At 37.9% G+C, this 25,037-nt stretch overlaps 1 protein-coding gene across 3 annotated transcripts in view; it reads right to left on the bottom strand.

The window, feature by feature from the left end:
* Nucleotides 1-7,346: 7,346 nt before the first annotated feature.
* Nucleotides 7,347-25,037, bottom strand: part of LOC103714926 (DUF21 domain-containing protein At1g55930, chloroplastic-like) — a 61,210-nt gene continuing 43,519 nt past the window's right edge. For all 3 annotated transcript variants that reach the window (XM_008802395.6, XM_089924251.1, XM_088701160.2), the window contains 4 exons: nt 22,233-22,349; nt 19,953-20,129; nt 8,796-9,042; nt 7,347-8,644 (listed from right to left, as the gene is read on the bottom strand). In XM_008802395.6, the coding sequence (XP_008800617.5) occupies nt 8,580-8,644; nt 8,796-9,042; nt 19,953-20,129; nt 22,233-22,349 (606 nt within the window). In that variant the 3' untranslated portion in view covers nt 7,347-8,579. The remainder of the gene's footprint in view (nt 8,645-8,795; nt 9,043-19,952; nt 20,130-22,232; nt 22,350-25,037) is intronic.

Genomic DNA, 25,037 nt, shown 5'->3' with positions numbered 1-25,037 from the left:
TATGCTTGAGTTTTAATCATAATATATGTAATACTCAGCCCAGCTAATAAGGAACTGGGCCTAGTCTACTTGACCGGTCCAAATGTAAGATTTGGAGTAGAAGATGGAAAAGAAAAAAGGAAAGTCTTGTTCGACTTGGAGTAGGACATGGATAACAAAAAAGATAGAGGACTGTTCAACTTGGAGTAAGAGATGGATAATAAAAAGGATAGAGATTTGTTCGACTTGAGTAGGAGGACTCCTCCTGCATCTCGATTTTCTATGGGAGCTAGAAAATCTAGTCTCCAACGGCTATTTAACGACCCCTACACCTCTTTCACCTCACCACCGACAAGTTTTGCCGATCACCACTACTAGACCACCGTTAATTGCTTCTCCTTCTCCTCTTGACTTCTAACGGTTTTGGCTCACAGTGCTTAGTGGAGATTTCAATTGAGCGCTCATCGGAGTTTTAGATTCTGAGAGAGATTTTCGAAATTATTTGGGCCTATAGTTTGGGGGGGAGCCATCCCGAAGAAGCCGGCTCCCCTGTTCTTTTTTAGGGCTTCTCCTCTCATTGAAGGGATTGGAAGAGGAGCCGCTGCCGGCCGAGAGAGAGGGAGAGAGGGAGAGAGAGAGAGAACCATTAAAAAGGTGGGTCTTCTTCGGCACGGGTCTTCCTCTTCCTCCATTGCCGCCGAAGAGAGAGAATCGCCGGATCTTTGTCGGGGCTAAGGTAAGTTTTTTTTTCTTTCTCCTTGCTTGGTGATTAGCCATGGTGGGTGGTGATTTTGAGCCGGCCGATCGCCGGATTTTGGCCCAAAAAGAGATGCTTTGCTTCGGCTAGATGCGTTAGCCGCCGGCGTGTTCGCCGCCGCCAGCCGCCAGCCGCCGGGGGTGGTCGGGCTTGCTCCGCCGCCTCCTGCCGCCGTCGGGGCCGGCCACCATGGTCGCCCCGGAGTCCAACCGAGAGGGAAGAAGAAGAAGAAGAAGGGGGGGTGTCACGGGACCCCCTGTTTCGCCGAAGGAGAAGAAGGGAGTCGGGAGAGAAGAAGAAAGAAGAAAGAGAAAAGAAGAAAGAAGAAAAAGAAAAGAAAAGAAAAGAAAAGAAAAAAAAAGAGAAAAGAAAGAGAAAGAAAAAAATAATAATAATAGAATAAAAGGATGGTGATTTACGGGTATGAACCCGAATCCGAACCTGAACCTGGGGTGCTAGACACTTCGGCAGGGTCGGCCCTGGGGGAATGTTAAAACTTAAGTTTTATATATATTGTGATGAATTTTAAAAAAAAATATGATTTTTGGATATTAGGTTCTGCGAGGAATTTGTAAGATTCATTGGATTTGTTGTGGATCGCGTTCAATGTAAGTAATGAACTGCCTTCTCTAGACTCTTCATTTATATAATATTATTTGCATCGAATAAATTGATAATGAATTTATATGTGATTTATGAATTTTACAAGATGATGATTTGAATGAAAAATAGATATATGAATTGGAATAATATTTTTTGGACTGTTGTTATACTTACTGTTCTTGCATCGTATATGCGTATTTAGATTGGATTATGATAAATCTATTATGTTACAAAAGAATTTTGATGTGCATTAGATTTAGAACTCTCAGCCTGACTATGTTCTGGACCCTACCAATTGGGGGTTATGCATTGGCAATTCTGGCCCCACCACAGGGTATAAGTGTAGTATTCTGGCCCACTCCGTAGGGTATAAGTGCGGTATTTTGGCCCACTCCGCAGGGTATAAGTGCGGTTCTGTTTCTGGCCTAGCCACAGGGTATAAGTGTGGTCGTAGCTAAAGGCTGATGAGATAAATGTGATTTGTTTCGAATCAGATTTATGATTATGTATATAGATATTTGAAAAATACGAATTTTAATGAATTTGTGCTTGAAAAGGAATTGATTATGTTATTATGTTGATTCATCGTAATTTGTATTTATATTTTATGTTATTATATGAATTGACTAGTTAAGGTGTTTATTACTTACTGGGCTGTCTAGCTCATTATACAATTTCTTGTTGTTTTACATATTCCGGAACTAACGTATCGGGGATTTAAAATGGGAGAGCGACTAGAAGAACTGAAGCACAAGTTATCCTAGATTAGGCTTTATTTAAATTGATGTTTTATCTTTATTGTTCCGCTGCGTATTTAGAACTGTGAGACTTTATAATTTGTGTCAGTCAATGGAATAAGATTGCATTTATTTTAGCTGAATTATTTTATTTATATAATTGAGATATTTGGTTTAGATGTCTTGCATGCTCGTAGGAAGAGTTCCCTACGGGTGTGCGGCGGTTGGCGCGGACCCCGGCTCGCGATCTCGGGCTGGGGGCGTGACAACTTTTATGGTATCAGAGCATGAATGGATAAATTCTAAGATAAGAAAATCTGACATGACATGAGTGTAGGTGGGTAGACACTAGGGACATTGAGATGTTAGTTTATGATGATTGTAATAACCATTCTATGTACTTGTAATGAACTGGTAAGCTTATTATTGGTATGCTGCTATCTGATAGACATAGATCAGGATGCCTCCACGTCGGACGAGAAAGACTACTCGCAGAGCTACTAATAAGGCACCCAACCCGCAAAATGACAGCACACCCCAACAAGTTGGTAACACCCCTCAGCAGGAGAGAGTCGTCAATCCTGCTAGTGATACTCAGACAGGACAACAAGAACCGGGCCTAGGCCAGGTTATGCAGACCATAGTGGGCCTTATGCAGATGCAACAGCAGGTGTAAGAGCAGTTGCTCCAACAACAAGCACAGTTGCCTCAAACACAACCACAGCAAGGACGAGGGGAACAGTGTGAACAATATAGCAGTATAGCTGAATTTAAGAGGCTGGCTCCTCCAGCTTTCAAGGGGACTACAGAACCGTTGGAAGCAGACAATTGGCTTACAGAGATGGAAAAAGCATTTGCTGTCTTGAGATGCCAGGATGATGAAAAGATTTTGTTTACATCATACATGATGCAAGGTGAGGCATTCAACTGGTGGCGGATGTTGGAACATAAATATGAGCAGGATAGGGAGCCACTCACTTGGGAAAAATTTCGAGGAGCATTTTATGATAAGTATTTTCCTCGGAGTGTATGGACGCAGAAAGAGCAGGAGTTTATTTATCTAAAGCAAAGAAATATGACTATTGCAGAATATGAAGCTAAATTTACCGAGCTAGCCAAATTTGTTCCAAAGTTAGTCAAAGATGAACTAGATCGAACGCATAAATTTGAGATGGGACTAAAGACTGAAATTAGAAAACAAGTGGTACCTTATGAATTGACTACCTATGCAGCTGTGGTAAATAAGGCTTTAATAATTGAAAGGGAAGTTAATGATGAACGGTTGGAAAGGGAAAGAAATCAAAAGAAGAGGAACAGATCGAATGAATTTCAGGGGCAGAGCAATGAAAACGCCGAAAGTTCAAACAAGAAATCAACGAGTGACAACCCTAAGCAGGTGAATATCAATAAATGTTCTAGATGTGGTAAGGCTCATGCTGACAAGGATTGTCATTGGAACACCGGTGCCTGTTTTAGATGTGATAAGATAGGTCATAAAATTGCAGACTGCCCACAGAGAAACGAGAATAGACCTACTCAGGTAATGGAAGGAAGCCAGGGGCCAAAGACTCAAGGAAGAGTATTTGTACTTACACAACAAGATGCACAGGCTTCTGATGTGTTGACGACAGGTATTAATCTAGTCCCAATATTTATTTCTATTTATTGTTTTGCCATGCCCACTGCTCTTTGTTAGACAACTCATTATGCTGCTAGAAAAGATTAAATAGTTACATAACATTTTTTTGATTTATTGTCAAAAGAATAATATAAACTTTTAAATTTCAAGAGTGTTCACACGGATTAAGACATAATAATGAATGTACCAACAAGCAAGTAATTCTAGGAAAAAAAAATCTAGACTTGATACGGGTATGTTGAGGTTTAAATCAGAGTGTGCAGAGGAAGTGTGGTGAATGAAATTGTTATGACATTGATCAGACAAGTCGACTTTGATTTGAAGAGTGTTATGACTTGATTTGAAAGAAATATTCTCTACTCTTGAACCTGCATGTATGAAAATTTCGTGGACGAAATTTTTTTTTAAGGGGGGAAGGATGTGAGACCCTGAAACTGGGCCCGTTCCATAGACCGGCCCAGGCTAAGGATTTCGAGCTCACGTGCGGCGCACGTGAGGGCGTGTGAGGGGGGGGGGGAGCCATCCCGAAGAAGCTGGCTCCCCTGTTCTTTTTTAGGGCTTCTCCTCTCATTGAAGGGATTGGAAGATGTGTAGATCATCGTGAATGGTGTGATTTTTCATTTTGAGAGGGCGGTTATTGAATTTCATTGAAAAGCATTTGAGATCAAATGCTCTCTCTCTCTCTCTCTCTCTCTCTCTCTCTCTCTCTCTCTCTCGTATTTGTGCTTGCGGGGACATGCATCTGCATGTCGCACGCATGTGTGGAACAGTTATGGTTATGCCAGAAGACAGTATCAGGATGAAACATCTACAACTTTTAGCAATTCGATGGCTGTGCACTTGTTGGTTCCCACTTTTCTCGATCTTTTTCATCAATCTACCTGGATATGCATACAAATGTTTTTCAAAGCTTATCTGACTTCTCACACCCATATAAACTTGGAAATACACTTCATACATGGACATGATTATGTTCATTGTTTAATGCCTTCCCCAGTGTGCGATGGAGATTTGGTTTAGACCTAACTAACAAATTATTGAAGGCGACTGTTGTGGCAGAACATATCCTAAAAAAAAAAGAGTTTCAAGGCAGAACATGGGGTTTTGGTTTTTGATCGTAACGATGTGCCACCAGGACCTGATTCTACCTGACTCTTCAGGTTCTACAGCCAAATCTAATTAATACAACCAGTTTGCTAGAAGAAAAAACAAGAAGATAAATCCGAACAGAATTTTTATTCTTGCTTCCTTGAATAATGGCCACATCAGGAGTCATGGTTGGATTTTAATGTCTTGATGCATCTGATTCGCTCCTGAAGATTTATGCTTTTAGAGGTGTATGACTTGGTTGATTCCTTTACTCTTGAGTTGGCCTGTATTCTTTCTTGTTGGAACATTCCAAACGTTGACAGGCATAGGCAATATTAGAGTCTCAAACTGATGATTGCATTGCTCATGACCGAATAATTGAGTACTGCTATTTAGATCTTGGGCTTCAGCATGAATGCTGAACACTGAGAAACTGCCCTACCAACCTCATGGTGATCAGCAGGCTGATCTGGCAGTATGTTTTTGTCCAGTGCTGAAATTACCGTATCTCCACCACTTGCCAAAGTAATTCCATGAGGCAGTAAGCGAGGATGTCTAAACTGGGAACAAACAGGATTATTACTGTGAAGGAAAGTTTCCTTTGCGGCCGGAACCTTTGGACTGGAAGCATTTCAGTCGTATTGCTATCATCCGCTAGTGCACGAAGGAATCTGTGTCGAAGAATGCTTTTAGAATGTTTTCTTTTAGCGTTACTTGAGTCGCATCGAGTAAAATAATGGTTGATGTTGTATTTTTTCTGTTGGAAGGTTGATGTTGCAGTGTATGATTGCAAACCTCCCTCTGAACGCAGCAGCAGCTGGTGTTGCGCAGGCGATTGATGGGGTTGAGAGCTCTCGGGCTGAGTGCAGGATCGCGTGCACGTTGGGGTCCCCCCGCCATGCACGCTCAAGGACGGACAGGCCACAGGGTGTTGGCTACGGGACATCGATACGTACTAAGTACGATGGATGCTCCAAGTACGATGGATGCTTTCAATTCAAACAATCATCGAACATAGGTAAAATATACATGGAGTTGATGACTCTGGAAATAGCACTGATTCTTCTCTTGAGTTTTTAATCTCGTCCCAATGGCACATGCTCCTCTAGAAATAAAATCCTTGCGTGAGATGAGAGATTTTGGTAGCACTTTAATAGACTACAAGTTGTCTGAATATGGAAACTCATTCTTCCTCCCTTTTCGCTAGACCAATACAGCACCTGCCCGAAAACATATATAAACAAGCAATTTGAGTTATTAAACCGTTTCTGCATAGAAATTTCCATGGATAGGATGATTGGGGTATCCAAACTGTCCCATGGGGACACACAAATGAGAAGTGTCATCTACAAAGTTATTGTTCTGCGTGCGCTCGCTCGTGAGCCAAGTTTAGAGAGAGAGAGAGAGAGAGAGAGAGAGAGAGAGAGAGAGAGAGGAGAGGGAAAAATGTCCTGATTGTTTCCTATTCCACCCCCTTTGTCTCTAAGCACTAGGTAGCTACTCTGGGATCAGCAGCATGATGGGGGATTTTGAGATGATAACAAATGAACAAATGCAGACCACTTATCAACTTTAAGAAATGACTAATCGACTATGCTGTTCTACCGATACTAATTAATACCATGACATTTTTGTTGTAGGCAAATTCAGTTTGCAATAAAAAGTAGCTTTTTTTATTGAAATAAATTGTTATATACTCATATACTTGGACTCACTTCATCATCTCAGAGGATGTGCCCTGTTTACTTGGCCTAAACACAGCTGACATAAAATTCCTGGTTTCAACCGGAAAAAAAAAGACCAGCATGCCATTCCCATCCAAATAACTCCAAGACAGGAGAAAATCGAGTGGTGTGAAAGAGAGCGAGCTTATGGTTTAGAAGCATGCCGGGTCTTCCCCACTCCCCACTAAGGATTTCATCAAACCCCAACATTATTCCCTCCCAATCCCCTTGTCCTCATTCCACTCATAACATCACCACCTCACAGAATGTTGGAGTCCATTCATATGACACATTAAAGCATGAACGCATTGCACGCATCCTTTTTCCCAACCATACTACTCTCTCCCTCTCTCTCTCTCTCTCTGTCTCTCTCTCTCAATCTCACCCATAAATTCCATCTATCTATTGTAGGATAGCCAAACTCAACACCTCCTCTGGTCTCATAAAGAACCAACTGGTTCGGATCAAGGTTTCGCTAATGATGTCACATTGTTAAAACAGATCCCACAGAAATTGTCATTAACCCTCAAAACAGCCAGCGCTCGTCCAATCCTGCATGATTTCGAGTGATTTGCTACTGAAATAATACCTGTTATACTAACTATTGTGATAATACGTTAACAGAACAATATGGAAAATTAACAATATTATTGTCTGAGTCATTCTTCATCTAATAAAGAATCATTTCAGTTGATACAACTTTTTTCGGAAGAAAAAAGAAAATTAGGTTTTCGAAGAAAATATTTTATTAAGGAAATGGTATTGATGAAAAATAATGGCTGCATGCGGGCCATTGTAAATTTTAAAATAACCGGTTATACTGGCTGTCATGCTTTCCTCCAATGCTACATTTAGGTAACATAACAGAGAAGCACCCGACCATGATAATGTCTGTTATTTCAAACCTTAATTTGTTCGAGTACCCGAAGCCTCAGATCAATTTACAAACTGCACCAACCGCACCACTTTCAATGTGCCTAACCATTTATGGGAGAACCCATTTATTTGAACCTGAATATTTTTAGCTAGATTGGTTCCACCAAGCTTCTGTTACCAAAAAGAGAGTGAGAAATTGCAAGAGCATACTTTAGCAATATAGAACTTTCTTTTAGATCATCTCCAGAATATTTGGATCCCTAAATGCAGAAATGTGAAACAGAGACAAGGATGTCGTTATAACAGCAATGGCTCGGACCAGATTGTGAACCACTGCTCCCAAGTTCCAGCCTGGATTGGTTCATTTTGGTCATTCAGTCAATCCAGGAAGCAAACAAAAGAGAAAGGGATGGGAAGTCCCCCCTCCAAAACCCACTAAAAGATCGTTTCTTTCGAGGCAAGGAGTAGGCGACAAACCCATCACACAACTTCATATTCTCCTCCAAACTCGCCTCCAAATGCTAACCTCCACCCTCCCTTGGACCACACACCCACCCCTATCTCCCTTTCAATAAGTGGCTTACTCCTGCTCCCATCCACTAACCCAACTCTTGAGATAGCTCCCAAAGCCTTTCCCTCTTGGCCTTTGCAGCTCCTCAGTTGATTCTCCTCTCTCATTGACATCATCCAGGATCAATCAAAGGGCACAGAATCATATAAAATAAATGCAAGAGGACACCATCCATTCCCTATAAATAAGAGGCACGGCTGCCCCTCGGATAGATCCTTAGGACCAAACACACTCCCATCAATCCCAACATCTCTCAACCCACCAAGCTACCGTGCTTTTGGAGTCTCAGTTCACACTGGCATCATGGGGAGGCAAAATAACGACCCTATCATCCACTCTTCCATTGCCCTCCTGCAGGAGAGATTCAGGCAACTACAGAGAGTCAAAGAGATGAGGGAAGAAAGAGAGCTCATAAGAGTGCCTGCAGCTGATGGGGATCGCCAGAGCCCGAGTGCCTACTGCGAGCAACCCAAGTGGTTCTTTCATCCGGATTTGATCCATCCTTCCAGGCCTCTCCCAGGTCCTCCATCCCAACAGATTGATACACAAGGCAATCACCCTGAATTCAAGGCCCTTGAGACCTCACTCTCAATGAGCCTGTGGCCTAATAAGCCCAGAGACAGTGGCTCAGTTCACTACAATGAAGCAGATGTTGATACTTCCCTTCACCTGTAACAATCTCAGATGTCATTTCAATTCCATCCCTGGTTTTCGTTACTTATGTGGGTGCTTTTATTTTCTTATTGCCTATCCTTCTCGGTGATGTAAGAAGAATGAAAAGATAGATTTGGAGTGCAATGTAATTACTAGCTATCTTTACCATCACGATCATCTGTTGTCTTGTTATTAATCACATAGCAGTTTAAGCCTTCCATTGTACCCTGGAATGGGACTTGAGAAAGGTGGCCTTCTTCCATCTTCTCTGGGGGATCAGATGGATTCTTCCTTTTGATAACTTTGGTGGAAACCAGACGTCTTATACCTTTGGTTTCCAGGTCCGCAACTTTATTATTGTTAATTGGTCTAAAACGGACTTCGCTGACTTTTCTTTCATTAGCTTCCAGTATCTGCATATATTAGCAACCCCGTGAGATGCAATGAAAATAAATGGCATAGTCAACATTATAGTAGATTCCTACTCTCCTAGTAGGATAATTTGAAAGAAGCTCCACTAATATCAAATGTTAACGACAATTAAAGCATTGCTACCTTACATACTGTTTAACAAAATCTCTGACTTCAGTAACTATTTTTTATTTTTTTTGAGTAAATCGACTTCAGTAACTATAATTGAACATGGAGAATCAGCATATGAAGCAAACAAAGAATTATACTTGAAGAAGTTAAACTAGCAAAAGTAGTTATCTTGGGAGAGTATCTTCAAGCTGTCCGATGAATAGCTACTTAACTCGCTGAATCATAAGCAAACTGCAAATTTGGTAGGATGCAGTCTCATTCATAATACAAATAGGTTAAATATGAATATAGAAGAGTTAAGAATTCAAAATAAATGTTCATCAAGTCCTATATATGCTAAATATTATCGCCTTTCTTTCTCCAAAATAGTTCTATGGATGATCTCTTTTTTATGTTAAGAGGAATATATCTCATTTATCTTTAAATTTACAAACTATTTCATCTGCAAATATTCTATAATTCAACTTAAAATTTGAAATTTAACTATACAAATTACAAAAAGCTCTTAAGCTACCCTAAGTGACACCAATTTATTAGGAGAAGAAATTATGAAACTTTAACCACAATCCAAACCACAAGAACCGACAAAAAACCTTTAGTATGGTCAGATGTAATTATTAAAACAGCTGAAATCAAACAAGATGTAACTTAAAAAGTTCCGAGTTACAAGAGTCTAGATGTTGAAGATCTTCATTAAACAAATAATTGTCAATGCATGAATTTAGTATGTTATCAAACTATTTGAAGTGTAATTGTTGTCCAAAGAAAAAAAAAAAATCAAATCCGTAGATGCAGACCTTTCATGGAGCTGAAAGAAAATGGAAGACATGCATCAACTGCAAGCATCCAAACAATAAATTTGAGAAAAATTACTGACTATATTACAATTGCATGTAACCTGTCAACAATCTGGAGATGTAGATTGATGGAAAGAGGTGAGAAGCAAGTCCAGTCACCACATACAAAAGGTAACTGAGAGTATTTCTGTCAGTAAAAGGAATATAGAAGCCTCCAGAATTTCTGTCAGCTTTAATTATGAAAAATATTTCCCGTCATTTCTACTCCTGTGCTTAAACTTGGCACAAACAATTTGTCGTTCTATCACAGCCCACTGACAGGTTCCACATGGAGCTCTGGAGAAAATGGGGCCCCCAAGAATTAAGGCAACATAAATTATAGCAGTTTTGGTTGGAAAGAAAACAAAGATTACAATGGACGGAAGTGGAGCTAGTAACATCCTTCTGCTGCTACTTCACAAAGAACATCATTTAGAGAATAGGCTTGAATATTAAAGATGCAACCATGCTCAGATATGCAAGTGCACTCACAGATTGATGACATTGATGGCAATTAATGGTAATATAAATTAACCATATTATCTCAGGCTCTTCGATAAGTATTCCGAAAATTTAAAGCAATAGTCCAAATCTATACATATATAATTATGTAATACTTCAAACCAAGAATCAGCTTTACAACACTAAGAGCTTCGTAGATACTAACAGGTTTACCATATATCTTGATCATTGCATCCAATCATGACATATTACCAATAATAATATATGATGAGGACTTCTTCAGAACTTAGAACTTTTTATTCTAAAGCCCTTTTTCATCAATATCTATGTTCAAGCAAATGTCACATAATTGTGTGCTTCATGGTCGAGCATTTAAGTGCCACAAGCATGTATCTGGCCATGCCATGCTGAAGCAAGGAAATAGGATGACTTAAAAGCCCTTTTACTTGGAAAAAAATTGGAGGACTTCATCATTGTTCTCATGATCTTCAAATCCAACATCTGGGTTGTATGATCAGAGTGGACTCCAGCCATCCAAATCAGATTCATGGGTCAGCACCAATTTAGATCTTCAGAATTAGATTGTAAGGTCCAGAATTTTGGTTCTATGATCTTTTGCACCAAAAAACCTAGATCTTGATTTATTACTTGCAAAATTGATTAGAGCAACCATTTTCAAAGATTCATTTCTCTTTTTGGCTTCTAAAATGTAATACCCCAACATATTAGAGCCTATAACATGATCATTTATATATGCAATCTATATGTATTATATGTATAACTAGGATCGCAATGGAAATGAATCCTTTCTATGGCTATTATATTAGTAAGGACTCGAATTTTATGGCAAGTAACACTTTACGATGGAATAAGAAAAGTTAAGGATTAAATTGTAATGCTAGAGAATTTCAAGGACTAAATTGTAATGCTAGAGAATTAAGGCCGCCTCATGCTTTCACGGAGCAACTGCCACATGCTAATGCTACACCATGCTTATTTCCCACCTAATACTTGTGCTGCCACCTCATACTTGTTATCAAGTTGTCACCTCATGCTAATTTGATGGACATGCCACATCATGCTTGTTACACCTCATGGTAAAGCACAGCCTTGTACTAAATCAGCCACCTAGCCAAATTAGAATTGACATCTAGCTACTAAATAGTGATGGCTAGACACCTCATGCTTGGTAAGGACCTGTAATAAGAGAGTGCTGCCATCTTTATCCTGTTTTGGAAACTCTAGAAATCTCAGTCACTTATAGGATGTGGTTAGTGAAGAAAGGAAATAAAACAAACAGTGGTAGCAAGATAGAAGAAAAGGAATTATGCCGTGAAGATTTAGACATACCTTGTAGTGTAAGTGTCCTTGCATAATTGATGATCTATATTTTAGCAAATAATTTACAAGTTTTCTAGGGAATCAGAAATTGGTTTTCTAGTTTCTACTCTTCACTATCTATGAATTCTCTAAAATCCTCGTTTCTAACTAAAGTTGAGGAAGCTTATTGACTCTAATTTCAGCATTGTGCTTCATTACATAAACAAAGTTATGTTATATATCATTGTTATACGTAAATGATCGAAGTTTTCATAATTTCCCAATCTTTTTACTCATGTTTTATAACAAGTGGATTATGAAAAATATGTGCTTTGAATGTCTATTTGACATCCAATTTATCAATGTTAAGTCATTATGATATAAATATATCAAAGACATTACTATTGACTCTGGTCATTCAAACTGTTCATTAATCATTATATTGCCTGAAAGTGAAAAGTTTCATTTGTTATGAATTGAAACAAACACTTCTGGTTAGTCATATTGTAATAAGCGACCCTAGGCAGCAGGGTAGTTGTTGGCCTTCATGTTCTCAACAGAGACACGATGTAGTGACCCCAGCGAGTACAGGATAAGTTGCTGGCCTTCATATTCTCAGTAGAGACATGATGCAGCAAACCCTTGACTGGCAGGTTTGGTTTTGGTGAACCCTAAGCCAATGGGCCCATTGATCAGCGAACCCTTTAGCGGGTATAATAGTTGGTTATTGACTAGTTGGTATTGAAACGATCATGATAAGTATTTCATAGTTTCAGTGCATTCAAATGTTTCAAAGTATACCTAGTCATTTCAAGTGTTTCTAATTGTATTTTAGTGTTTCCCTCAACGAGTACTTTAAATAATTTTACACAGAAAGATATGCCTGGATATGTATTATAAGATATCGTACATTAACTATATGAATTTTAATAAGTATGTATCCGTATTATTCCTGTCATTTTATTTTTCTTCATACCACATTGTTTGCTATATTTGGGTACTTGCTAAGCTATGTAGCTCACCATTTAATTAGGATATTTTAGATTGAAAGGTTAATTAATGTTAGGCTCTACCAAGCTTAAAGTGCTTTTGGTGCACATAGTGAAGCTACTACACAGAAGGAAGAGTTAGATCCTTAATGTAATCTTAAGGTAAGGCTTGTTAGCTATAAAAGTGACCATATTAGTAAAGTACGCGGAGGGTTCATAATGTACCAATACTGAGGGATGCAATATTTGCCTCTATGCTGAACTATTTTTGCATGTCATAAGACAATCGAATGAAATAAATCTTAGCTTGATTTCAGGAATATATGTAGCAAAAAGTTTTGTTTGGATAAAATTTTAGTTGCTTTGTATTATGAAATGGCCATTTACTTTATAATAACATGTCTTGAGGTTTAAATATGCTTCCATGAAAATTGGTCAAATTAAATCAAATCATTGATTGATCGAGATCGTAGTCACATTCAGTACTTGGCAGAGCTGCGTTCCAGGTCATGACAAAAAATAACTAATAAGTAAGCTGCCAAAACTTAAAATTAGCAATCTCCTTAGATTTTCAATAAAAGAAAGAAGATAGCTATCTTCAACATTTGTTTTGAAATTCCTTCTCTCAGTTTTCTACCTAAAAGGAGACACTGTATTGATTCCCTAGAGGGCGAAGCATGCTTTGTTGGTTATATTCAAATCAAAATTTAGTTTTATACTTTTGTAAAGATAAGAAACATCCTTACAAAGATGCTATATAAGGTTCAACTAGTGGACAAGGAAGGAAACTTTGTTTGGTCATCAAAAGGCAAAAGAAAAAGAAAAAGGTTTTGAGTATCACGTCTGATAATGATGATGGTAATGTGAATAATAGCATATCGTGTCTCTTTATCTGGGTCTCTTAGGCCCAGGCCTACAAGATTCTGGATCAAATTAAGATATCCTACAAACTTATCAGTAGCATATATACCTGTTGAATACTTAAACATGGTGTTTGCATAAAGATGGTGTTTGTATCTTGCACAAGATATATATGAGCTTATGGTTTGCTTAATGTGAACTTTTTATATCCATATATAATGGTCTCTTATGCGTTATTCATTCAAATTACAACATAGTCAGGCTTCTCACTGTACATGTTCACCATTTAATAGAAATTGGAAAGAATCTTATAATATGCAATCCAAACCCACAGCCTGTATAATTTATGATACAATCCCAATCTTAACAACGTTGGACTTTGTGCGGTCACAAATCTTCCCCTTTGATTACCCTTAAAATATACATATGATGCACCTACAATTTAAGGTATGATTCCTCCAAACTCATCTTATGTGATAGGGTTTATTATTTTACATGGGCTCATGGCCTCCAATAGACTTAAAGGCAAGGTTCGCGGTCTCGGTACCACACCCCGTACTGGTGCCACACTAGTACTGTGTCAGTACAATACGTTATGGAATTTTTGGCGTACTGAGTGTTAGTACGCCACCTGTACTGAGTATTGATACTGAATTGGTACAGTACAGTGCACCCAATACCGCTCGTTACTGGCCGGTACGGTGTACCTTGCTCAAGGGTCTATTATTAATTGCCCATTAAAATCAGGAGCCTCCAATTATGAGATCTTATAAAAGTGCTGAAATAAAATAAGATCAATATAGTAAAATTACCCAATATTTACATGGCCTAACTACAGCCATATCCCCAGACACATCAATAAATGAATATATCAAACCTCATTTATATCTGCATTTGAATATTCAATGCACATCCACATATGTGATATGTCAAACTTAAAAAATTATTCGGTTTTACAGCATGGTGGTCCTTGCATTTTAATTGACCAAATTTACTGGCCTAGAGGTCATATTCATTTTGGATACGTCCAGAGTAATGATGCAAAGGTCATTCTGTTATTTCAAATTTATCCAATAGTGACATGGAGGTCTAACCACCTGGGTTCATCTTGTTTAATGGCATAGAAGGTCAAACAATTTTAGGGTTATTGGTTTTCTGACATGGAGGTCAATTCATTTTTAATTAGTCCAGTTTAAAGATGTGGTTATTGTATTTTGAATATCCTCTTTAATGATATTTTTGGACTTGCCCAATTTTAATAGGGTAGTCATAGCATTTTGGACTTACCAACTCTAGTAACATGGTGGACATGTTACTTTAGACCCTTGGATCAACAATTACTCTTGTAGTTAAAATTTCTTTTGATCTTCACCATCCAATGGACTAGGATAGCCTTACATTGATTTGACGGATAAAAGCTAGGCTTGATATCAGCCTAGGCTTAATATCTGATGGTCATAATCCATCATCAAATCCCCATGGTTCAATTTTTAACTATTAGAACAATTTCATTTTTGAGGATATGATAGAAAATCCTCAATCAATCAGAAAATTTGATTGATCGTCAACCAGATTTGCAGTTTTGAACTTATGATTATTTATCACCTAGCACTTTCTCACATGGTATCACCCCTTGCCACTTGAGCAAGGAGATGGGATTCAATTCTGGTTGGAGTCAACCCTTAAGGGATGGGATGTCTATAGGATACAGAAGGGGGGATTAGCCTTCCTAATCAAAAAAAAAAAAAGATGATTTAAAGTGCAAGCTGTCTTGAATATGTACCAAATTTAAATTATCTAAGTGGAAAGCAAGTTATATGTATGGCTTTTCCACCATTGGATGTTTAGTTTAGAAATTTTGCGATATAAACTTGTTCTTCCTCTGGTTTTCAAATTTTGAAACTGATAATTAATGTCACCTCTGGATAAATCTTTAGTCTATGAAATTGATGTGTTCTGAATTTTATGCAATCCACATAATGACCATGTAAAGTTCCAAAGTTTGCTGTGCGAAGATCAATAGTTGGCTCAGCACAAAATTTAGTTAATTTATCTCTCTTTTCTCCATGATTTATTTTCATTTTGTAGAACTTCAATTGGGTTTATTTTGGGTGAGGTACATATCCTAGAAGTAGGCATTTGGACTGAAAGGTTCAGTGATTCCATCTTCATCATCTACCATCAAATCATCACCAAATTTTGGATCTATGCAATTCTCTAAATGACCTTTATCTTGTATTCTGTACATCACTAATCCGGTACAAATGAATAATTTTTGATATATGAAATCCATGTCTTAGTAGGAATACTTCTATATGAGTGGTCGATAGACTCATATTCAAGATGTTCTTTGGTATATTTAGTGACATTTGGTCTTTATTAATGGACTATTGGACTTGACCCCTTATGAAAGAAAGGACAACGCCCTACTTCTTATGAAATCAACAATCTCATTTTAATTGACTCTATATTTCTTACTGAAGCATGTTTGTTAACCAGTTATATTTGGAGGCTTTTGGCCTCTATCAATGGAGGTTAGGGCTCTTTGTAGAAGCAAGATCAAAACTCTACATTGTGAAATCAAAGATCTAATTTTGGTTGAGCCCATGATCATTTATTGAAGTATAGCCAAATGCCTGCTTCGTATCAAGAGGCATTTAATCTCCATTAATGGAGCCTAAGACTCCTTATAAAACAGATATGAGAACCTATTTTTAATATGAGATCTAAATATCATTTTTAAATGAAAGCTAGTAGCTTTGATTGAAGTATAGGCAAAGGCTCTGTTCATATTAAGAGGCCAATTACCTCTTTTAAATAGAGTCTAAGACTCTTGATAGAAGAAGATTGAAGCCCTATTTTGATTATGTGACACAAAATAGCTTTCTTGTGAATGAGAAGAAAAGGAAAAGGAGAAGAGATGGAGTGGATGGTGGGACAACAACTCAACTTTCCATGAAAAGAAACTAGTGATTTCGTAGGGTGCAGCAAATAGTGAAGACAACCCAAACTACCACCAAATGTTTTTATAACCATAGTGGGTCCTATCACTAATAAGGAGGTACGCAGGGAGAAAAAACTTAAGACCAAGTGTGACATAGTTTCCTACTAACTACGCTACATTTGATAGCCTCCTTGAAAAGCAGATTTGCAAGGGCAGATACTAAGAGCATTGTGGAAGACTTGGTGACGAGGCAAACATTCTGGCAGCTGGCCAAGAAGATAGTGAATGCCATCAAGCCATTGTACAAAGTACTTCGGGCCGTGGATAGCGAGAGGTAACCCTAGATAGGTTTCCTGTATTATATGATGGAGAGGACAAAGAATCAGATCATAGAGGTAGATTCGATGCATGCCCAGGAGTGCATCGATATCATTAAGCGGCAGTGGGACTACCAAATGGGTAGACACTTGCATCTAGTAGGTAAACAAGAACATTAAAAATTAAACTACTATTGTACTTGTATAATTTTACTGAAACAATTATGAACTCTATCTGCAGCTTACTACCTGAACCCGAGGTTCCATTATACCATACCTGAAATTGATATGGATGACAAACTTCTTGTCACTCTGCGTAATATGATTCACAAGATGGATCCTGATCCAAAAGTCACGATCCTATGTCTAGAAGAGATAAATTAACTTAAGTGACATGCATAAGTTAACTCATGTCTTCAATGATTAATATATTACAACACGATTTTTTTTCATATATGAAAATATTTAGAGAGAAAACTGACAGCTTTGGAGCCTTGGCAGCTGTAGTAATTAAGAAAATGTAAATCTAGGTATATTACATATCAATGATAACTATTACCTGACGTTAGATGGATACTATCTTATATGTAATTTTCTTCAATATTTTTTAGCTAAATTGTAGATTCATTTTGATTTGTCTGCGAAAAATCTTAAACGGCTAGCTATCCGAATCCTCTTTCAGACGGTCTCCTCGAGTGACTATGAGCGCAACTAGTTCGCCTTCGCGATCATCCACAACAAGCAGAAAAATCATCTAACACACAAGCACCTCAATGACCTTATATATATTTACTACAATCCGAGGTTAAGGCTAAAATGCATTTAGGAGGAAGTGAAGTTGAAGTACACGAATCTGATCCATAATGCTTTCGTTGACGATGAGAATGATCCTATGATCGAATGCCTTATGGTTTAGCAGTAGAACCCGGAGCTTGATGAGCCAAAATCGCCTTCAAGACCGGCCAGTTTCGTAGCCAACGAGCCTAGGGTGGATGCAGAGCAATGGTCAGATCGCAACATTATATACATCCTTCCGCCTAATCAACCACAGCCATAGGGGTCATTAAGGAGCCAGTCATCACATGACTCTTTGTCCAAGACATCCTCCTAGAAATATGATCAAGAATTGCTTAGACGAGGCCACCATGCTATCCGGTCGACTCAGTTAGGAGGGCGACATCCATCCATCCAACATAGCCAAGTAGAGAGTGGCATGAAGGGTAAGCAAGCAGCCGCTCAGTGTAGCAAAAAAGAAAAAAATAGTTGTAGCCCCGATGAAGAGTGTGGAAGAGTCGGTTCACTTAAATTCAGAGACCAAAAAGAGCAGTGATGACAGTTTTGATAGTCATAGATCGGCTAGCCAGAAAGAGAGTGGAGGATATGAGACCACCATTTATAAAACAAAGCCACAGGATGGTCTTCAATTCATCAGTGAGTTCCAGTTTGCGCATGCTACACAAGATAGAAACCACAATGCGCAATTTGGTAGAACCTGCGAGGATACATTGCATATAGAAGATGGGCTCCTCGAGGTCATTCAGGAGGACACGATGCAGCTGTAAATGACCTCCCACGTGGAGTAAGATCTATAGACATAATCGAATACTGGATCCTATTACCCGCAGCCACAACAGCTTGTGACTTACATGGATACAGATATAGATATGGTGCATCTGAGGCAATCTTCCGATGGCTACTATCCTATGTAGCTCGGAGCATCTTTCTGGTCAAATTTTGCTGCTAGCATATTCGGATAGGCCCTCCACAGTCGTAATATCAGCTAGAAAATACTTCTTAGAGTGCGAGCTTCAACGAGAGATCCGAGAGGTTATAACACAGAGTGTGTTTCTTATGGATGAGCATACAGGACTACAATGTTGCTTGGTTAAAGAGGTAGGCTGATATACCTCCTGATTATGCTCATGATTTGGATATCTACGAGAGACATCACCATTCGACAAGATTTTAGATATCACTATATATATTGTACTTTAAATATATATAATTGATTGTATCATTTTACATTTTGTATCTCACTAATTGATTTTAAGATATTTCATATTGCTTCTAGTATAGCATGCAATATTTCACTAATTATTTTATATTTTGCATCATTTAGGTTGTATCAGAATCATAAAAATATAAAAAAAATCAAAAAACATCAAATTATGCTTAAAATCATTGAAAAAGTTGAAAAAAATTGATTACCAATAAATCAAACCTAAAAAGCATTAGACCAGCACGCCTCTGCGTACCGTGACGATACGATACTAAACCGGCTGCCGACTGGTATGGGTCCTGATACCGCTTCAGCAGACCTTGATTCTAAAGGCTTTCAACACCAAGGGCATATGCTTGCTGGAATTTCTTGACAACACCTAGAAATCCACTTGCAAGTTGCAACCTTTACAATCATCATGAAGAGGTCTCGAAAGTCCCTTTTCAGTCCTGACCCTAAGACTGTATCACCATACATACATTTTACATACCGCAAAAAGCTGCAAAATTGAAGAATTTTTGTATTAATATCTTCTGGTAAAAACTTAAATTGTGAATGGTTTGTATGCACACCCTAAAACTTCAAGCCAAGCTTTTGAAGAATGATTAGCACCTCAACCTCTCTAAAAGGGTTAGCATATATTTATGCAACCGTAGGCTGCAACAGAGAGACTCCTAATATAACAACTGCGAATGGTATGGAAATTTTTTGAACAAAAATAATAAACAAAATTTCTTCATGACATGCTGGTGAGGTGGTTAACTATACAACTTGCTGAAACCAAGAAAAGTGTGGTTTTCTGACAGCCAGGTATACATCAATGATAGTGAAAAAGAAAGTTATTATAAATTATTTCACAAACAATTGAAGGTGAATGGTGATGGATGAGATCATACTTCATGATGCTTATTTTTCAGACCACAAATAGTGAAAAAGGCAGGTAGGCCATTTTATAGGTAATCATATAAATTATATTATAATGTTGTAAATATATTATACTAAACACAATCATTAAATTAAATAATTCAATAGAGATGATCATGAAAGCATACCTCAAGTTCATATATTCGATGTGTCTCCTTATTGTGGTGATTGGATTTGGTATCTGTGTATTCACTATTCTCTTCTCGGTTTTCCTTCTCAAGTACCACAACAGTCTTCCCACCTTCTTCTGGTATATATCCAAAAGACTCGCAGATGAAACCAGATACTGTCTCATATTGATGACCCTGTGACAACAAAATAGAAGTGAACTTCAGAAGGAACTTGATTAGTGCAACCTTTATTTCATAAACAGTAAAACTTTTTCTGAAGGTACATATTAGTATGGTATCCATGATAAAAGTGAAAAGCATGCATACTCACAAGTGCTACCAACTTATCAGATTATTAAATTAATTTTATCAGAAAACTAGAATCACATAAAGCTGCAGGTAAAGATGTTTCTTACCGATTCTTCATGTGAAACTTAAAGCTGTTACTAGAAGCCAGAACACAAAAGGGTCCATTCAAGCTAGACATGGCTGAAGAATTTGACTAATTTACCATGGAATAAATTTTGGTAATATGCTTTTCTGGTTGCATCTTCTGGTCAGTTGCTTATTTGTAACATCCACACAGGATTGGAAGGGTTGATTTCCACAAACTTGAATATGGATGCCAACCATGAAAGGAAAAGAGAATCCATATAGTCATGAATAGGGATGTTCACAGGCCTGACCTGAGGTCATCCTGGCCTGAAATTTTACATTGCTTCAACTAGGGCTTCAAACCTGGCTTATCCAGTAATAGAATGTGCTATGCTGGGTCAAGCCATGACAACCTACTAAAGATTGTTTGCAAGCTTTATATGCACATGATCTTTTCCAATCTATACTATATATTAAACGCACTCTTGGAAGGCATCTGTCAGATGTTGAATTGACTCCATCTCATCAGTCAGTCATGTGAGAAAGGAAACAGGGTGTCTTAGTAAGAAAAAAGAAAAAAAAGAATTCTAGCATTTTATGAAACAAAGATTCTCAAAGGGATATTAACTGATTGTTTCCTCTACCTATAAGGAATGAGGGGGAGGAGGGAAGGGATTAAACGGCTCGCTGCTCTACCAGCCATTCTATATTCTTCTGAGGCCCATGCTTTTATTTTTGAAGTTTCCATATTTATCCAGATCGCTTTCATATTTTCTTTTACATTTCCCTCCTTGAGCTGTGCTTCTCACCTCACTCATGTAAGTACAATCTTCTTTTAGATAAACAGCCGACCCCAATAGTTGGGCAAAGGCTTTGTGGTTATTTTAATTAAATACGCCTTTCATTATTCTCTAGCGATTGAAAGAAAGAAAGAAACACCTACTAAACAGAGATTATTTATCAAACTTAGTTTAAGAAATCATGATTGATGGATTAACTGCCATTCATCAAATTTTCCTTTATCTTAGATAAATAATGTGTATCACACATGTCTGATACTAGTGTATGACAAAGTAACCCCATTAATGCCATTCAAGCAATAAGATTGCTGATACAGAAAGGATAAATTTGTAACTTGCAAGTTCCAAAACTTTAGCCTCACTTGCCACCATCATTTTTTGGGCTTGTTTTTAATCCTAATATTTTGCTATTATAATATAAGACTAAGGGTGAGCCTTGGCACAACAACAAGGCTGTTCCATTATGATATGGAGGTCATAGGTTCGAAACACAAAAACAACCTCTCTGCACCCGGAGATAAGGCCGCGTACATTTAATCCTCCCCATACCCCACTTCTCGTGCACTGGGCTGCCCTTTATAAGCTAAGATAAAACTAGCATTTCAGTAGTTGACTAGTGGTTTCCATTAAAAGCATGAGTCAGAGGAAAAATAAAAAACCTTCAATAAATAATAAAAAACAGAAAATGAGCAGAAATATTTTCAGTCTGAAGAATTTAAAAATCAATAAGCAAAGCAAGAGACGAATAAAAGTTTGACATGATGAAACAATAGTTTTTCTACACTCCACCTATTTAAACCAAGATTCGCCGTCTCAGTACTGAACCTCATACCAGTGCCACACTAGCACTATGTCGGCACAGTACGATATGGAGTCTTTTCAGCATACCGAATGTCGGTACGCCGCCTATGTTGGGTATCAATACCGAACTGATACAGTACGGTACACCCTGTACCGCCTGGTTCAGGCCGCTACAGTGAACCATGATTTAAACAAAAAGATTTCAAGAATCTAAGATATGGAAGAACAACAGTTGTTAGTATTCAAGTAAAAGGAAGACTAACATTGTCCACAAATGAAAGAAAAAGGAAGAATTTCATAATCAGACCAAAATAAAACATACCTCAGGTATTTTGATATTTAATTCTTCAGAAAGCTGGTCAATTGAAGTATTTGCATCAACATCAAATGTTCCATCTTCTTGCATCACTATATGACCAGTTTTTTTCTGGATCTCTTCCTGCAGGATAACCAATATACATATGAAACGAACATTAATAATGAACAGATGTCATGTTTAGGCGCATAAATTTTTTAAAGTGACCAATGCAACAAATACCAGAACATGCAAAGATATGTAATATGCATCGAACATCTGCAATCATGTTGACATAATAAGGTAAACAGACATGTTGATCTTGATATTCAACATTGGCAAAACAAAATGCAACAGAAGGATGAATGACGACACCACCAATACACAGGGTTTCATTGCCTAACTTTGAAAAAACAGCTTAAAAACAAACTTTCAACAGAATCATGTCCCAATAGGCAGCTACTGAAGTTATTCAAATTTTTAGTTAAATGGACGATGTTAAAAAAGAAAAGAAAAGAAAAGAAATTTATGCTATTCCATCAGTAGATAAATGTTTTGAAAAAACTAGGCACAGGCGGGTAGCTATAGGGGTAAAAAATGGTGAACAGTAACATCTAGACAGGCAGTTGAGATTAAGGAGCTCAAACTTCTCTTTTGCTTGATTTTTACCTTCTGGTCTCCTTTTTCTTTGCTTTCTCTTCTACTTCTCAATAGATACAAGAAACTCCAAAGGAATTCATCCTTGCTACTAATAACAACAACCATAGGGATGCAACAAACGGCAACAAAATTTGCCCTTGCCAAGTACCAACGACAACTCTTGTTGTCATAGGAATCAAAGAAGGGAGGATGAGGAAAAAGATAAGAAGAAAGTACAAAGAAAGAGTAGGAAGAGGAGAGAGAAATGATGAAGGAAACAGAAAAACTTTAGGCTGCGCAAAATCCCATTAACATTGGTCCTCACCACCACAAATCCCTCCATCACTTACCAGCTCTCTGTTGCCCCTCCCTCCCTCTCTCACCCGCAAACCCAACCCACCAAGATCCTCTCTATTCTACCAGAAATGCCCCTAACGCCAAGGTTTTTTTATTTAGGATGTGTACGGTGCATAGGCACCCAGCCATCCACATGATAATTAGGCCCAAGATAAGCTACCTAAATTGCAGGGAAAGAACTTAAGAATGCAGCATGTAACTTGAAAAGATTATTGCCTATTGTTTGCTTTGGTTTACTGCCTCCACATTTCCAATAGGTAGATCCGTTAAGTTTTTGCAATCAATACTTCAATTGATCTATTTTATGACAATTGTAGGCATGCTTGACATTATTTATGGATGTCACATCTTATATTGAACCTTTTGCCATCAACCATTAGTTTATTTTATGTATTGTATTGAATGCTAATGTTTTGCTCTACTGACTTTTATATTCTTTGCTGAATACGTAAATGTAAGAGCAAGGTCCTTGGTCTTAAATCTTCATGCGCGTGTTCTTGAACCAGAATGGCCTAACCCAAGGCCCAACCTATGCCCCTATCACCTGGACAATATATATAATGCAACCAACAAAAAAAGTCATCACTCAACTATATATGTGACAAATATAAGTGATGCAACACTGGAGCTGCGGATGCAAACTAGGTGTCACATGGGATCAAATACGATGTCGAGCAACAGCAATAAAACATTCAAAAGAGAAACCATGGTGAATTATAAAATTGAAATGGATCATGTATTAAACAGCTTTCCTACACATTAGATATTGTTGCACAAAACAGAATTAAACAACAAAGTAGGCTCATTACTTTAAATAATAATCAGCCAAAATTATGATTCTGCCACCGCATGCAATATAACTAGCATAACTTGTCTTTTAAGAACAAAATTTTGAACTTCAAGTTCAAAAAACAAGATTTTCTTTTGTCACAACCCAAGAAGGGAATACTGTTTATTTGTAGACCTATGGTAAGAGGACAAGCCTTGCCGCAACAATAAGGCTGCTCCATTGTGACTTGGAACACGAAAAGAGCCTCTCCATATGCAAGGGTAAGGCCATGTATATCCAAACCTCCCCAGGCCCCGCAATGTTGGGAGCCTCATGCACTAGAACACCCTTTCTTTTTTCTTTTTTCTTTTTCTTTTTAGATGTGTAGGAGTTTGTGACCAAGCAACGATTTTGCTCAGTCCTTGGTGGGAGCCTCACACAATGGGAGACCCTCTCTTCTTTCTGTAGACTTATGTAGGAGTTTGAGATCAAGCAACAGTTTTGCTTTGTCCTTCTCCAATAAATGGTTGGAATTTTGGAACCAATTTTAGGTCTCAATTCCATTTAGTAATGTAAGCTCCATATAGAGAGGATAGGCCTATATCCTTAAGAAGAGCAGCAGAACATATAATCTTTGAGCATATTGATGGTTATAGCAGTATCAGTTGATAGGTGGTGATCTTGATCTTTGATTTTTGCAGTCTTCATTTATTGCAAGGTCTTGTTTTCTAATTGTCCTTCAAGAATATTAGCAATGTTTCCTCTTCTTAATTGTTAACCTAAAGTTTGATCTATTATTGTTGCTTATGTAACATATACATCATTATGAAAATATTAACCCATTCAAAGTACTTCGAATTTGTGATTTATCTGTAAGAGAAAATATTAATGGAAGAATTGTTCTACTTTATATCTCCAACCAGGCGATACAGGGCATAACATACCGTACTAATTCGGTACCGGTATTCGGTATAGGTGGAGTACCGAATGTCGGCACGCCAAAAAGATCCCGTACCATATTGTACCAAGTACCAACACAGTGCTAGTATGGCACCGGTATGGGGTCT

The sequence above is a fragment of the Phoenix dactylifera genome, chromosome 7 (genome assembly GCF_051530095.1).
Source record: "Phoenix dactylifera cultivar Ajwa chromosome 7, Ajwa_hap1_PhDact_Kaust_v1.1, whole genome shotgun sequence".
NCBI lineage: Eukaryota > Viridiplantae > Streptophyta > Magnoliopsida > Arecales > Arecaceae > Phoenix > Phoenix dactylifera.
The sequence above is the reverse complement of the archived record's forward strand: the minus strand, read 5'-3'. Positions and strand labels throughout refer to the sequence as shown.